This window comes from Thamnophis sirtalis, unplaced genomic scaffold, assembly GCF_051295495.1.
Source record: "Thamnophis sirtalis isolate CommonGarterSnake01/CBP01778 unplaced genomic scaffold, rThaSir2_p1.2 scaffold_2, whole genome shotgun sequence".
NCBI lineage: Eukaryota > Metazoa > Chordata > Lepidosauria > Squamata > Natricidae > Thamnophis > Thamnophis sirtalis.
In genome coordinates, this window is record NW_028261382.1 from 145,011,223 (window position 1) to 145,025,231 (window position 14,009).

A 14,009-nucleotide genomic window follows, 5' to 3' on the forward strand; every position below is an offset into this window, starting at 1 on the left:
TTGGACCCATACTCGGATCAAGAACCCGAGTTGTCCGCCCACATGCAAGCAGTGGTTGCACGCGCCATCGCAAAGGCATAGCTGATGGCATGCAGGAGCGTGACAAACCTGTGGCTCCCGTCGCTTCTACCTCCGATCAGGGCGGGCCTCCCCCGGCTAAGCGGGTTCGTCATGCCTCCCTAGAGTTATCCGTGGTTAGCGAGGCTTCGGCCTTGGACGCTCCTAACCAGGTGGAGCAGGGGCTCTTGGAAGATGAGGATCTTACCCCGGATGCCACTTCCTTCTCGGGACTTTTCAAGTCCAGCCTGTTCAAATCTGTTTTTCGGAAGGTCAAGATGACCACTATGGTGGTTATTAAACCCAAGCCTGCTCCACCTTCAGCTGATTCGGCCCCAGTTAATCCAAATGCGGCCATGTTTGATGTCCCAACTCCTCAACAGGAGTTGGTGCCGGTCCCTGGCTTATTCCAAACCTCATACAGTGCCAGTGGATCCAACCTGCCACATTGTCCTCTCCCAGCGGGGTGGACAAGAAACTTTTTACTATGGAACCTGTCCTAGAGGATCTCCTGGCCCTTCCGGCTGTGGATCCACCTATTACGGTCCTTACTTCCAATTCCTCTCTGCCTGCCGACCTGTTAGAGGGCCTCAAGGCAGAAGATAAGAAGGCGGAAAAGCAATAGCAATAGCAATAGCAGATTTTTATATACCGCTTCATAGGGCTTTCAGCCCTCTCTAAGCAGTTTACAGAGTCAGCATATTGCCCCCAACAACAATCTGGGTCCTCATTTTACCCACCTCGGAAGGATGGAAGGCTGAGTCAACCCTGAGCCGGTGAGCCGGTGAGATTTGAACCGCTGAACTGCTGATCTAGCAGTCAGCCTGCAGTGCTGCATTTAACCACTGCAGTGCTGCATTTAACCACTGCGCCACCTTGGCTCTGCCACAAGACCCATCTTGCGGTGGCTTGGGCCATTAGGGCATCTTCTTCCGCCTCATTCTTTAGCAGGGCCACAGTGATTTGGCTGCGTGAACTCGCGAACAAAATCCCAGCGGGAGACGTACGCCTCCACCAGGACGTGACCAAGTTTATTGCGGCTTCACAGTATGCGGCGGATGCCGCCCTCAATGCCACTAAATTCACCTCCAGAGCTCTGGCTGCAAATGTCACGTCCCACCATTTGCTCTGGCTCCGACATTGGCAAGCGGACCAGAAGCACAAATGGAAATTGGCTTCAGCTCCCTTTAAGGGATCAAAATTATTTGGAGAGGTTCTGGACCCTTACCTCATTGAGTCAAAGGACAAGAGGAAGGTCCTACCGTCAACCTCTAAAAAGCAAGACCATAAGTCCGCCCCATATCCGAGGAGGCAGTCCTTTCGGCCCTCCGAGCCTTCCACCTCCTCTTCCTTCACCTCCCCTAATAGGTCTTCTGGACAATCAGGGGAGAGAGCTCAGGACAGGTCTTTCGAGACAGAGGCAGACAACAATTTGGATTTCGCAAATTCAATCGCGGGTGCGCCTCCAACAGGCCCTTCCGCAAACCTAAGTGACTCCCCGAGTCGTCACCCATTGGGGGCCGACTTCAACTGTTCGCCTCCCATTGGGCTCAGACAGCTCAGGATGCCTGGGTCCTGCAAATTTTCCGGGAGGGTGTCTCTCTAGAATTCCTATCCCCTCCCCCAAGGAACTTTATCAGGTGTCCTACCCCTCATGTTCCCATCAAGAGGGAGCAGATGAACCAGGAGGTCATCTCCTGGAGATCAGTGCAATAGAGCAGGTGCCACCCAACCAGGAAGGGAGCGGGTATTACTCCATTCTTTTCCTGATCCCAAAGAACTCGGGGGGTGGAGGGCCATCTTGGACCTCAAGAACCTCAACAGGCACATCGCCTACTGGAGGTTCAAGATGCAGTCCCTTCAGTCGATCCTGGCGGGGATCCGCCAGAGAGACCTCCTCACCTCTATCGACCTGAGGGAGGCCTACCTCCATATTCCCATTCACCCCCGGCACAGGAGGTTCCTGCGCTTTTATGCCACTGCCACTTTCAATACAGGGCCCTTCCATTCGGCCTCTGGTCAGCGCCCAAGACTTTCACAAAGGTCCTGTCAGTGGTGGCGGCCCATCTCAGATGCAGGCCCATAAGGCTTCAATGCTACCTGGACGAAATCATCATTCAGTCGTCGTCCAGGCAGCAGGACTTGCGGGATCTGCAGGTCACTATGAGGACACTCAGAAACCACGGGTTTTCCCTGAACTTAGAGAAAAGCCACCTCACGCCCACCACCAAAATCAACCATCTGGGGGCAGTGATAGACACTGTGTCCTGCAGGGTTTTCTTATCCCAGGACAGGTTAGAGGCCCTCAGGTCCATGACCCACAAGGTGATGCAGGCAAGGCAGGTTCCGGTTGTCCTCCTCCCCCAGCTGTTGGGGAAAATGATCTCCTGCCTGTCGATCGTTCCCTGGGCTCGCCTCCACTCCAGGGCGCTGCAGTGCTTCTACCTCACTAGAGAGCCAGCAGGAGCAATTCGACCAGACTGGTTCCCATACCACAGACGGTGAAGAGGTCCCTCCGGTGGTGGACATCACCTGCACTCTTCAAAGGACATCTATTCAAGGAGCCCGATCGGTTGGTCATTACCACAGATTCCAGTCTCTCCAGCTGGGGAGCACACATGGGACGTCTCGTGGTTCAGGGCAAGTGGTCCCCAGCGGAATCGAATTGCAGCATCAATTTCCTGGAGCTGCGAGCAGTGAAGTTGGCTCTTCGGCACTTCCACCAGTCCATCCGTCACCACCACGTTCTTCTTCTGATGGACAACATGGCCACGAAGGCGCACATCAACCGCCAGAGCGGCACCAGATCCAAAAGACTGATGGCAGAAGTAGAAGCCCTGGGTCACTGGGCGGAACGACATCTGGAGTCCCTCCGCTCTGACTACATCTCCGGGGTGAACAACACACGAGCAGACTGGCTGAGCAGGACCATGATAGACTCCGCAGAATGGCGGCTGGATCCTGCTCTGTTCAATCAACTGTCTCACAGATTCGGACTTCCACTAGTCAACCTATTTGCCGCCAAGGACAACGCCCAACTACAGCATTTCTTCTCCCGCTTCCATTCACCGGGGGTGGAGGGAACGGACGCCCTTCATTGCAGCTGGCCCCGGGGCCTCCTGTACGCGTTTCCCCCTCTCCCTCTTCTTCCGCAAGTTCTCCACAAGATCATAGAGGAGGGGGCAGAAGTTCTCCTCGTAGCACCTCATTGGCCCCGGAGGTCGTGGTTCGCCAACTTAGTCAGCGTGTCAGTGTCCCCGCCGTGGCGGATCCCTCCAGCTCAGGTCTCCCTCAGCCAGGGGGCCATCGTCCATCTGGAACCCCAGTGGCTCCAGTTGGCCGTCTGGCACTTGAGGGGGACCTGCTGAAGGCCGAGGGGTTGTCGGACGAGGTTGTGCGTACCATCCAAGCTGCTCGACGTCCCTCGACAATGAGGATATACGACTCTACTTGGGCTACATTCGCCAAGTGGTGTGAGGACTTATGGCTCGACACGGTCACGGTTCCAGTGTCTCGAGTGTTGGACTTTTTGCAGGGGGGCCTTGAGAAGGGTCTCTCTCCAGCCATGCAGGAATCTTCTCCAGTGCCATAGTTCAAAGGACTCAATTCTTTGGCGCTCAGCCTTTCTTATGGTCCAATTTTTACAGCCATACATTGCAACTGGGAATGCCATAGCCTTGACTATACACATTTTTGTTAGAAGGATAATGTCTCTGCTTCTTGGTATGCTGTCTAGCTTTGCCATAGCTCTCCTCCCCCCAGGAGCAAATGTCTTTTAATTTCTTGGCTGCAGTCCCCATCTGCAGTGATCTTACAGCCCAATTAGAAGGTACTTCTTATTGAAAATAAAATTGTTATTGATACTGGACCACGTTTGAGGGGGAAAAAATCATGTAATTAAAATAAATTATGCCTATTTTGTATAAAATACAAAAGATGTCTGATGTATGGATAGCAATAAATGGCTCAAGTTACGAACTGGAATTGCCCTGTTGAAAAAATATAGTTTCTTTAACTGTAGCTATTCATTAGACACACCAAGATTTTGAAGAGGCAAATTTTTTTAAAAAAAGTTTTTGCACTCTGCAAACCTCCCAAAAATGGCCCGTTTTTTGCGAAAATGGGCCCTTTTTTCCCAAACAAAGGGCATGAATAGCCTTTAGAGGGCTAGTAGAGTGTTCCGGGGGGATTAAAAATGAGCAAAAAACAGCCCACTTTTTGTCAAAAAAAAAGCATTAAGAAGCTTATAGAGCGCTCCTGGGGGCTGGGGGGAGGCAAAATTGAGCAAAAAACAGGCATTTGATTAATATGCTAAATATACTAAAATTCAAATTGTTTTATTTAATTAAAATTAAAGTTCATTAAAGGGCTGCATTCATTCTGTGTTACTGGTTGAAAACAGAAATGATAACATTCACACACACACACACACACACACACACACACACACAGACACACCCTCCATACTCAAAACACTAAGAACAATAATCTTCTGAGGACAAGGGCAGTATAACAGTTGGTTTGTAACTTAACTTTCGGGAATACAGCTACTCTAATTGATCAAATGAAAATTGGAAATGGTTCTTTCAATTTAAACTGAAGGTTCTTCTGCGAATCAGAGGCTTTGTTAAACTTTTGCCTGTCTCCTCTATAATCCCTTAAAGCATAATGAGGTATTGTCAAATAAAATGCGACAAAACTGCAGGTTTATGCTGTTCCTATGATTCTCACAGCCTATAAGTTTTTAACCTAGCATTTCAGATATGTAGGAGTACAATTGATATCGTTCCTAATTTGCTGTGTCCAAAAGAAGAGACTTCTGCATATTTAGGAATCCCATTTTGTGTCCTGTCTTAAAGCAATTTGGGAGGGAAGATGATTTATAATCCAGCATGTCTCGACAGTGGCTGGTTGGAGTATTATGGTAAGAGAAGGCTTATCATCCCCTTCCAAATATCCTGCTGGCTGTAATCATGGCAATTGTAATTCTATACTACTGATGAGTAGTAGGTAGATTTTTAAATATACCCACTTTGCCAAGTTATGCTTAGCCAAGTTAGCACCTAGGATCAGACTAACTTGCATTTGAAACTAACTTTGCCATAGTCTTTCCATCTCCCCCCCCCCACTGTAATTGCACACCATGCTAAAATATTATCTGTTGATTAAACTGTTAAAAGGTATTACAAGATTATTACAGTTTAAGAATGTAAATGTTCTATTTACATATTAAATATTTACTACCAGTAGTAATATTTACATAGTAAAAGGTACTATTATAGTAGTTGTCATTTAACCATGGTAATTGAGACTGGAATTTCTGTTGATAAGTAATGTGGTCATACAGTGCAACCTCATGTGACCGCATTGCTTAGGGACAACAATCCAGTACTCCTTATTAATGCTCTTAAGCGAGGATTGCAAGCCATTATATCACTCCCAGGTGCCTCACAAGCTGGCAGGTAAGGCACGAACATGGGTGGCCTGGAAGCCACAGCAGGAGTGCAGCATGGTCAGGTGTAGCTGTTGCCAAGTGGGGTTGGGGTGGGGGTAAGTGACTTACCAAAGCAAATCGCAACTTTCCTGCTGGCTCCCCATTGACTTTGCTTGTGGGAAGCTGTCAGGGAAAGTTTTAAGAGGAAATCATGTGATCCTAGGATGCATCAACCATCATAAATGTGAGCTGATTGCCAAGGCTCAGATCACAATCAAATAGCTATGTGGGTGGTGACACAGCTGGAACTTCAAGGACCACTAGTAACTATCACTACTTCAGCACCACTATAACCTTGAATATTTGCTAAGTGAATGGTCATTAAATGAGAACTATCTGTACATACCAAAAATGTGGAATTTATCACTACAGAAGTATGGATTTATCACCCTTAGGTAGTAGCAAAAAAGATAGGATGATAGTTATCCCAGATCTACAGTGCATAATGAAAGACTTACGTTCACTCTCTGTTTATGAGCTGGTTGCTTATATAATGACGCACAATTATTTTGTGTGATTTAATTTAATTTAATTAATTTAAGATAAACTCCATGATTTCGGTCAGAAAAGAAATGGTCTAAAAGTTGATGGTGGCTGTGGAACCACAAGCAGAGAATCAGGCAAAAGAGCATATGTGGAGGGAAGAAACTGAAGAAATGCTGACAGAAAAGAAATTATGATAATGACTAAATCAAGTAGGAGTATTTGCTCTGTATTTCACTGGGATAGGCGAAGGAAGGAAGAAGGATTTGGCTGCATTTAATTGGTATTAGTGAATGCTATAAGCTGAGTCAGTTCTCTTCCTTCCACCAAGTCCTCTTCAAATTCCTCCTAAGAAAACATGCTTAGCTTTTTGTTTACAAGGGGAATGCAATAGATGCCTTCTTGATCAATGAAGAACAATAACTTATCTGTTGCCATTTATTGCTAGAGAAAGCTATGGTACAAGAGGAAGTGGCCTGAATTTAAAAAAAATCATTTTAAAGATAGTAGTACAATAGCATTTCTTACAGAATTTGTGCTTAGTCAAACATATATGAAAAATCAAATCTTTTACAAACCTGTAGTTATATAAAATGTTGTACTGAACAGGCCCTCAAGTAATAATTTCATGGTTTGTAAAATATTTCTATTTTTATCTTTAAGAGTTTAATTGAGTTTATCTTTGAATTTTTACACAAATAATCCAAAGAACAACATTTGCCTTTCATCTGTTTGTCTCATCACCTAAAAACAGAATATTTTCAAACTTACATTTTGGTCACATCTATCTATACCAAATTTCAAATACTTGTAGACATATTTTCTTACTGCTGTTAAGTATGTGTCAGGATTTGTCTTATAACTCATAAAATATTGAGGGAAAAAACTTCAATTTTTCTCCCCCCATTTACTAATTTGGAAAAGTTATTGTGTTTGTTGAATTGATGACATGGGAAACTGCCGTTGACAGGAAACTCAGCTATACATGTGAATCCTAATTGCAAACACGCAGAATCTTGCTATAGCCACTAAACTGGATACTTCGTTTGCAATTTGTGAATGAATCATAATGAACAACTCCCTCCCATCACAACATAGAAACTGTTCTGTTTGTTTGTCTGACAGTCAAACCCAGTTCTGCTTGGAGGGCTCTTAAACAAAACACTTCAACAAAAACCTAGATTTTCAGGGAAGTTTTTTTAAATATCTTTATTTTATTTTATGTTGATATAAGCAATCCATTTTCCATTAAACAGTGTGTCATCTGGGTACAAATATTTTGTGCCAACAATTAAAATTTACAATCATTATTTAATCTATTCTTAGCTTAATTTCCAATTCCTTAAATGGCTGATACTATAACAATCCTCATGATTTATTTAACTATTAATTATATTAACTATTAATACATTGTATTTTACACATCTTCTTTTACTTTTAATTCTTATGTCTATTCTCTAACCATCGGCAAAATAATTCCCAAATTGTATAATAATCAGTATGTTCTTTCTCTTTGATAACCAGTGTTCTATTCATTTCTGCACATTCTAGTATTTTCCTAATCACATTCTCCTCTATAGGGATCTCTTTACTTTTCCAATTTTGTGCAAATACAATCCTAGCTGCTGTTATAACATGGACAATCAAATATACATTTTCTTTACTATGGTTTTCTGTAAAATCCCCAACAAAAATATTTCAGGTTTTAAGTCAATAGGTTGTTGTATCATCTTTTCCAGCCACGTACATATTTTAGTCCAATATTTTTTTTTGCCTCTATGCAAGTCCACTACATACAATAGTATGAGCCAGGTATCTGATGACATTTCCAACATTTAGCTGATTTGTCTTTAAACTTCTTCACCAGTCTAGCTGGTGTCTAGTGCCATCTGTAAAACATCTTATACAAATTCTCTTTATATGCAGTTGACATCGTTAATTTATAATTTCTATCCCATAATTTCTGCCATTTAGCTAATTCTATTGTATAACCACAGTTTTTTGCCCAAGCTATCATTGCTTCTTTCACTTATTCTTCTTCTAATTTAATACTCAATAAAGAGCTATACAAGTCTTTTATCATCCTCTCTTCTGTTCCTATTAGTGTCTTATCTAAGGGAAGTTAAGACCAAGATTTATCGTAATATGATGATAGTCAAAACAGCAAGGTTATGAGATTAAAAGTTTGAAGAGTTAGTTTCAGGTATTATTTTACAGCCCGCAAGCCTGACTTAAAGAGTTTTATAGCCTGATCTCTTAAGTCCCAGTAAGGTTCATGTGTAAGGATGCATCCCAACCAATAGCAGAGATTTGGCTCTTTTCTTTCAAGAACACTTCTCTTTCTGACTTCTAGATGGGGTGAACTTCTAGATAGGTTTCACCCTTTGATGCTGGTGCTCCTTATTAGGAGGGTAATTCAGATTGATTGATTGATTGGTTGGTTTAATTTGTATGCTGCCCACTCTCAAAGAGACTCAGGGCGGCTTACAGTAAAAAAGGGGGAGGGAAGGACATACAAAAACAAGACAACATTAAAAGATCACAACATTCACAACTGAGGGTGGGGCTGGACAACTTCAACAGCCCCAGGCCTGCCGGAATAGCCAGGTCTTGGTCGCTTTGCGGAAGGCCGGAAGGGTAGTAAGGGTCCGGATCTCCACGGGGAGATCGTTCCATAGGGCTGGAGCAGCAACAGAGAAGGCCCTCCCCCAGGGAGTCGCCAGCCGACATTGACCGGCAGATGGAATCCAGAGGAGGCCTAATCTGTGCAATCTTATAGGCCTCAGGGAGGTAATTGGCAGGAGGCGGTCTCTCAAGTAGCCAGGTCCGATACCATGTAGGGCTTTAAAAGTAATGACTAGCACTTTGAAGTGTGTCCAGAGACCAATGGGAAGCCAGTGCAGCTCGCGGAGGATAGGTGTGACGTGGGTGTACCTAGGTACACCCGCAATCGCTCGCATGGCTGCGTTCTGGACTAACTGGAGTCTTCGGACACTCTTCAAGGGCAGCCCCATGTAGAGCGCGTTACAGTAATCCAGTCTTGAGGTGACGAGGGCGTGAGTGACTATCCGAAGGGCCTCCCGGTCTAGATAGGGTTGCAATTGGCGCACCAGGCGAACCTGGGCGAAGCCCCCCCTGGTCACAGCCGACAAATGATGTTCTAGCGTCAGCTGTGAATCCAGGAGGACTCCCAAATTGCGGACCCTCTCTGAGGGGCGTATACTTTCACCCCCCAGGCTGAGAGATGGAATAGCTGGACCATCTTGGGAGGGAGCATCAATAGCCACTGAGTCTTGTCGGGATTGAGTGCAAGCTTGATTCAGATCATCTCTCTGTATCAAATAGAATTCCTTTTATCTCAATAGAGCATATTCTAGTTGAGTAGAACCTCCTCGATGAAGTATCAGATTGGTGAATCTTCTAGTTCAGAGTGATATGATTTTTCTTTCAAAAAAGGAAAGTAAGAGAATGATAGAAAAACTGTATAACAAAGTATAGATTTACATTAATTTGTGAACTTCTCTTTACCAGGAGGAGTGAAAATATTATATGTAAGCAGGTAATCAACTTGAAACCACACATTATAATTTTGCCACCCAACAACAGTGAATAGGAAGGAGGTACAGTACAAATAGGTTTGCCATGAACATAGTCTTAAGTGACCTGGTTCCCACATAGGATGGATTACAAAACAGATGGGGAAACAGCTGAATTATATTGGAGTACAGCAGTAACACAGTGGTTGTTCATGTTGCACAACCAAAAAATATCTGCTTGAATCACCAATCAGGAATTTGTGATGGATAATGTTTAAGTTGGGAAAAAGTAGGAAAGTATAATTTTCTCTAAAATTAAGTAAAAATGATGATATGGGAATGACTTCCTATAATTAGTTTCATAAGGCCAAAGCAGTAAAATCTAATTTAAATCACGTTAAATTAACTAATTGGTTTGTATAGGACCAAATTGGATAAAAATAATGCTATAATCCTTATAACAGCTCAATTAGTATTCAGCTTTGCTTAGTATTGTAGAGTGCAGGACAGAGTTGACAGGAACTGGCCGTGTAATAAATCTATTGCAGAGGTTCGATTACATTAGATTAGATTAGGATTAAAACTGTGGGCTCAATTTTTACTTTCTACAGTGTACAACCTAAATAGTTAGGCTGTACACCTAAAAAGTTTAAGATTAATTTACTTTAATCATTAATCGAAAAAGAAGGTTGACTCAACCTTCCAAGGTTGGTAAAATGAGGACCCAGATTGTTGGGGACAATATGCTGACTCTGTAAACTGCTTAGAGAGGGCTGTAAAGAACTATGAAGCAGTATATAAGTGCTATTGTTATTGCTATTACTTTAATAATTAATCAAACATGACTTAAACTTTAATCTCTTTTTGTAGGAGAACCTATAGATGGTCTTCGAGAGAGTGATTATCTATTGATTCATTCATGCCGACAATGGACAACTATTACAGCTCATAGTCTAGAAGAGGGCCATTATGTCATAGGGCCGAAGATAGAAATTCCAGTGCATTATGCCGGTAAGTGTAGCTTCAGTTGTGGACTTCAGAAAACTGACTAGTTAACTTGCTTTGTTTATCAGCTACAAAAAAAAACTATCCCTGAAAGAAACCATGACAACAATTCCAGAAGATTTATGGAAATACTGTAGTTTATTTCTACAGCATAAATATTTTATATGCTTTTGTTAAGAGTGTGATTTACCTAATAAATTTTCATTGACTGCTAATGGAAAATAGTGTCTTATGCAAAGCTGTTGCAATGTAAAACAAATATTTTACTTCCTAGTTTTGAGTATATCTTATAGATTTTGGGCTATTAAACATGAAAATAAACACACATTTAGCCTATCCCACACCATTTTATGGAAATCTGTTTTTACAAGTGGCAATGTATACTTTCAGTACCTTTTGGCAATAGTCTGCACATATAAAAGAAACATTAAAACATGGAGCTGTTGTTGAAGCACATCTGGTACATCAAGATCTCCAATATCTGTGGAGATCTAAAAGTACTGATCTACTGCTTGGAATGCAGCTCAGATATACCAAGCCGACTGTTGTTACATATGTGAAAGAAACAAGCATGCAAGAGAGTTGCATTATATGAAAAAGAATTTGGTTCTAGGACAGAAAAACATGGCACATGAAATACTTATTGACCCAAGAAAGATATTTTTGCCTCCAGTTCACATAAAACTTGTATTGATGAAAAAAATTATGAAGGTGATGAAGAAGGAAGGTGAATCCTGGCCTGTTCCTGATAAATGACACAATTTATAATTATATTAACAATTAAACTGCATTCATTCATGCGTTGAAGATAGATGCCACCTGGTATTACCATCGAAATCTGTTGGATGGAGTTGGTCTATCAGTGATTTGCTCTTCCAGCTTTTCTATTTCAAAATGAAAGCGGTTCCAAGATAGAAAAGTCAGAAGGCAATGAACCACAATTTATCTTCTACTGGCCAGAGGCCCTTCTCTAGAGATGATAGGCTATGAATGCCTGTATATGAAATTGGGCTGTAGGACTAAATTGGGATTGTGTGGCATCTTGCTGTATGGCAGAATGCCAACCTTCTTAGACCTCAGTGCAGGGTTGATTTTGGAATATCATTGCCTGTTCATAATGGTGGATTTGGAATCCATTATTGTGTAAGGAGATTGATTTCCAGTGGTCTTGTTTAAGAAAACACCACTCTCCTTTTGGGAGTAAGGTGCAGGGAAGTTTTCTTATTGGCCATCAGGAGCTGTGCATGCAATACTCTACCAACAGAAGTGCTAAAGTTCTTCTCCCAGATTCTGTGAGCTCTTTCTGGATCTGGAGCAGAAGTGCGTTGCTTCCGGTTCGGCCCGGATCAGCCGAACCAGGAGTGGCGGCAGTGGGAGGCTCCACCACCCACCCGGACATTTCTGCGCATGCAAATTGGTAGTGCCGAGATTTGAAACCCACCTCTGATCTGGAGGTCCTGATGGGAGTAATTCTTACTCTTATTACTTAAAGGACTATTTCAATTCACTTACTATGGACTGTCTATGCAGACTAAGACTACCTTAAGGTATCATTGATGTAAAATGTAGTACCTGCCTGTTGTTTTCACATTATGATTAGTTCTGTGTGTTGCACTGGTTTTCAGTACGCTTCTGACCAGAAGTTGAAAAACTGCTTTTAACCTACACAACCCTTAATGACTTGACACCAAGGTACCTTCAGGACCACCTTCTTCAGGTAGAACTAGTTTGAATTGGGCTGTTGAGGTTTTCTCAGCATGTGGGATTGCAATGAAATGACTAGGAAATAGTATTGGGCGATCTTTGATTCATCCGGGTGCAATTAGAGCCGAGGTGGCGCAGTGGTTAAATGCAGCACTGCAGGCTACTTCAGCTGACTGCAGTTCTGCAGTTCGGCTGTTCAAATCTCACCGGCTCAGGGTTGACTCAGCCTTCCATCCTTCCGAGGTGGGTAAAATGAGGACCTGGATTGTTGTTGGGGGCAATATGCTGACTCTGTAAACCGCTTAGAGAGGGCTGAAAGCCCTATGAAGTGGTATATAAGTCTAACTGCTATTGCTATTGCTATTGCTAATTAACCTCCATCTGGAAAATCAGATGGCATGAACTTTGTCTTCAACAAGACATTTAAGATGGAACTTTTCCATAGCATTTTAATGTCTAAGATTGTTGGATTGCAGATATCAGTGTTAATGAATGTTTTCATAATTGATTTATTTTATATATTTGGTTTTATATGGGATGTTGTAAATCCACAGAGTCTTTGTGGATTTGGCAGTACATCAATATCTTAATAACATACTTTAAATAAATGTCTATTTAAACAGTTCTATAATTTGTAAATAATATAATAAATGGTCTTACATTTGTTTAAAACAATGTATATCATCTTAATTTAAATTCAATTCAAGTTTATTTAAGTAATTTCAAGTTTATTCAAGTAAATTTAAAACAGAGTTTTTCTAGATCAGTACCTTAAACATGTAAAGAAGCAGTTTAGAAAAAAATACTATTACATATTGTTACTTCTTTTTCCAGAACAATGTGATTTCTTTCAAACGCGTAACAAATCTGCTTAATTTGGAATGACAGGAACAAAAATGTTTATTCTGTGCAGAATAAACTTAAACATTTCAAATGTTCTGGTCTACTTGCGCTTTCATCGCAAAGCCACAAAAGTAGATAAGATGTGTTGACTGGTATTTATCACTTAACCTAACCGATCAACCAAGGAGATGATTTTTATTTTTTTCTTAATAAAAAAATCAATTAATAGAAACTGCATCTTTAGCAAGACTGTGCGCTTTGCATTTCCTGCCTGCCTATTACATACAATTATTATTTTTTCAATATATTTTGGTGCTGGCAGTTTATATTTTATTTTAGGTATTCTTAGCTACCTTAGGTTGCTATCATTTGGACACTTCTTTGGAGAAACCAAATGTTATATACTTTGTTTTGTATTGCCAATGCAATTTAGGATTGGTAATGAAAATTCAAAGATTCATCTACTGCAATTTAGTATACTTAAAGTAGTTGATGTTATTTGTTCCCTTAAGATAATAGATAAAGTAATTAAAGCTGTGTAATAGCCAGATCCAAAACAGGCAAGGTGTTTCAGAACTTGCACCGGCACCCTACCCTCACTGGAAAATTCCTTAAAGGAGCCACACCTTTTCCTGGGTTGACACTGTAGTTACAGGATTTAGAAAAATATTTTGAGTTCAGGTGGTGTTATGGATATGTTGATAGGATGCAATCAAACATTGCCACCTCCTCAACACCTCTGTAACTCAAATATATATTTTCTTGATTCCATATAGCAACTGTGCAATCCCAGAAAAGGGCAAGATTCCTTACAGGAGCTGCTAACAAATACGAGGGTGCCCACAGTGAATCCAAAGCATCTTTAGTCATTCCATATCTCTAATGAG

The 14,009-nt window shown here is 41.9% G+C and overlaps 1 protein-coding gene across 3 annotated transcripts in view; it reads left to right on the forward strand.

Moving 5' to 3' along the window:
- GAREM1 (GRB2 associated regulator of MAPK1 subtype 1) overlaps positions 1-14,009 on the forward strand; it is a 114,969-nt gene that overhangs the window by 29,603 nt on the left and 71,357 nt on the right. For 2 of the 3 annotated variants that reach the window (XM_087707116.1, XM_087707117.1), the window contains exon 2: positions 10,441-10,581. In XM_087707116.1, coding sequence (XP_087563242.1) covers positions 10,441-10,581 — 141 coding nt within the window. Of the gene's footprint in view, positions 1-10,440; positions 10,582-14,009 lie in introns of those variants that run through there. The other variant, XM_087707119.1, reaches the window with a different exon arrangement.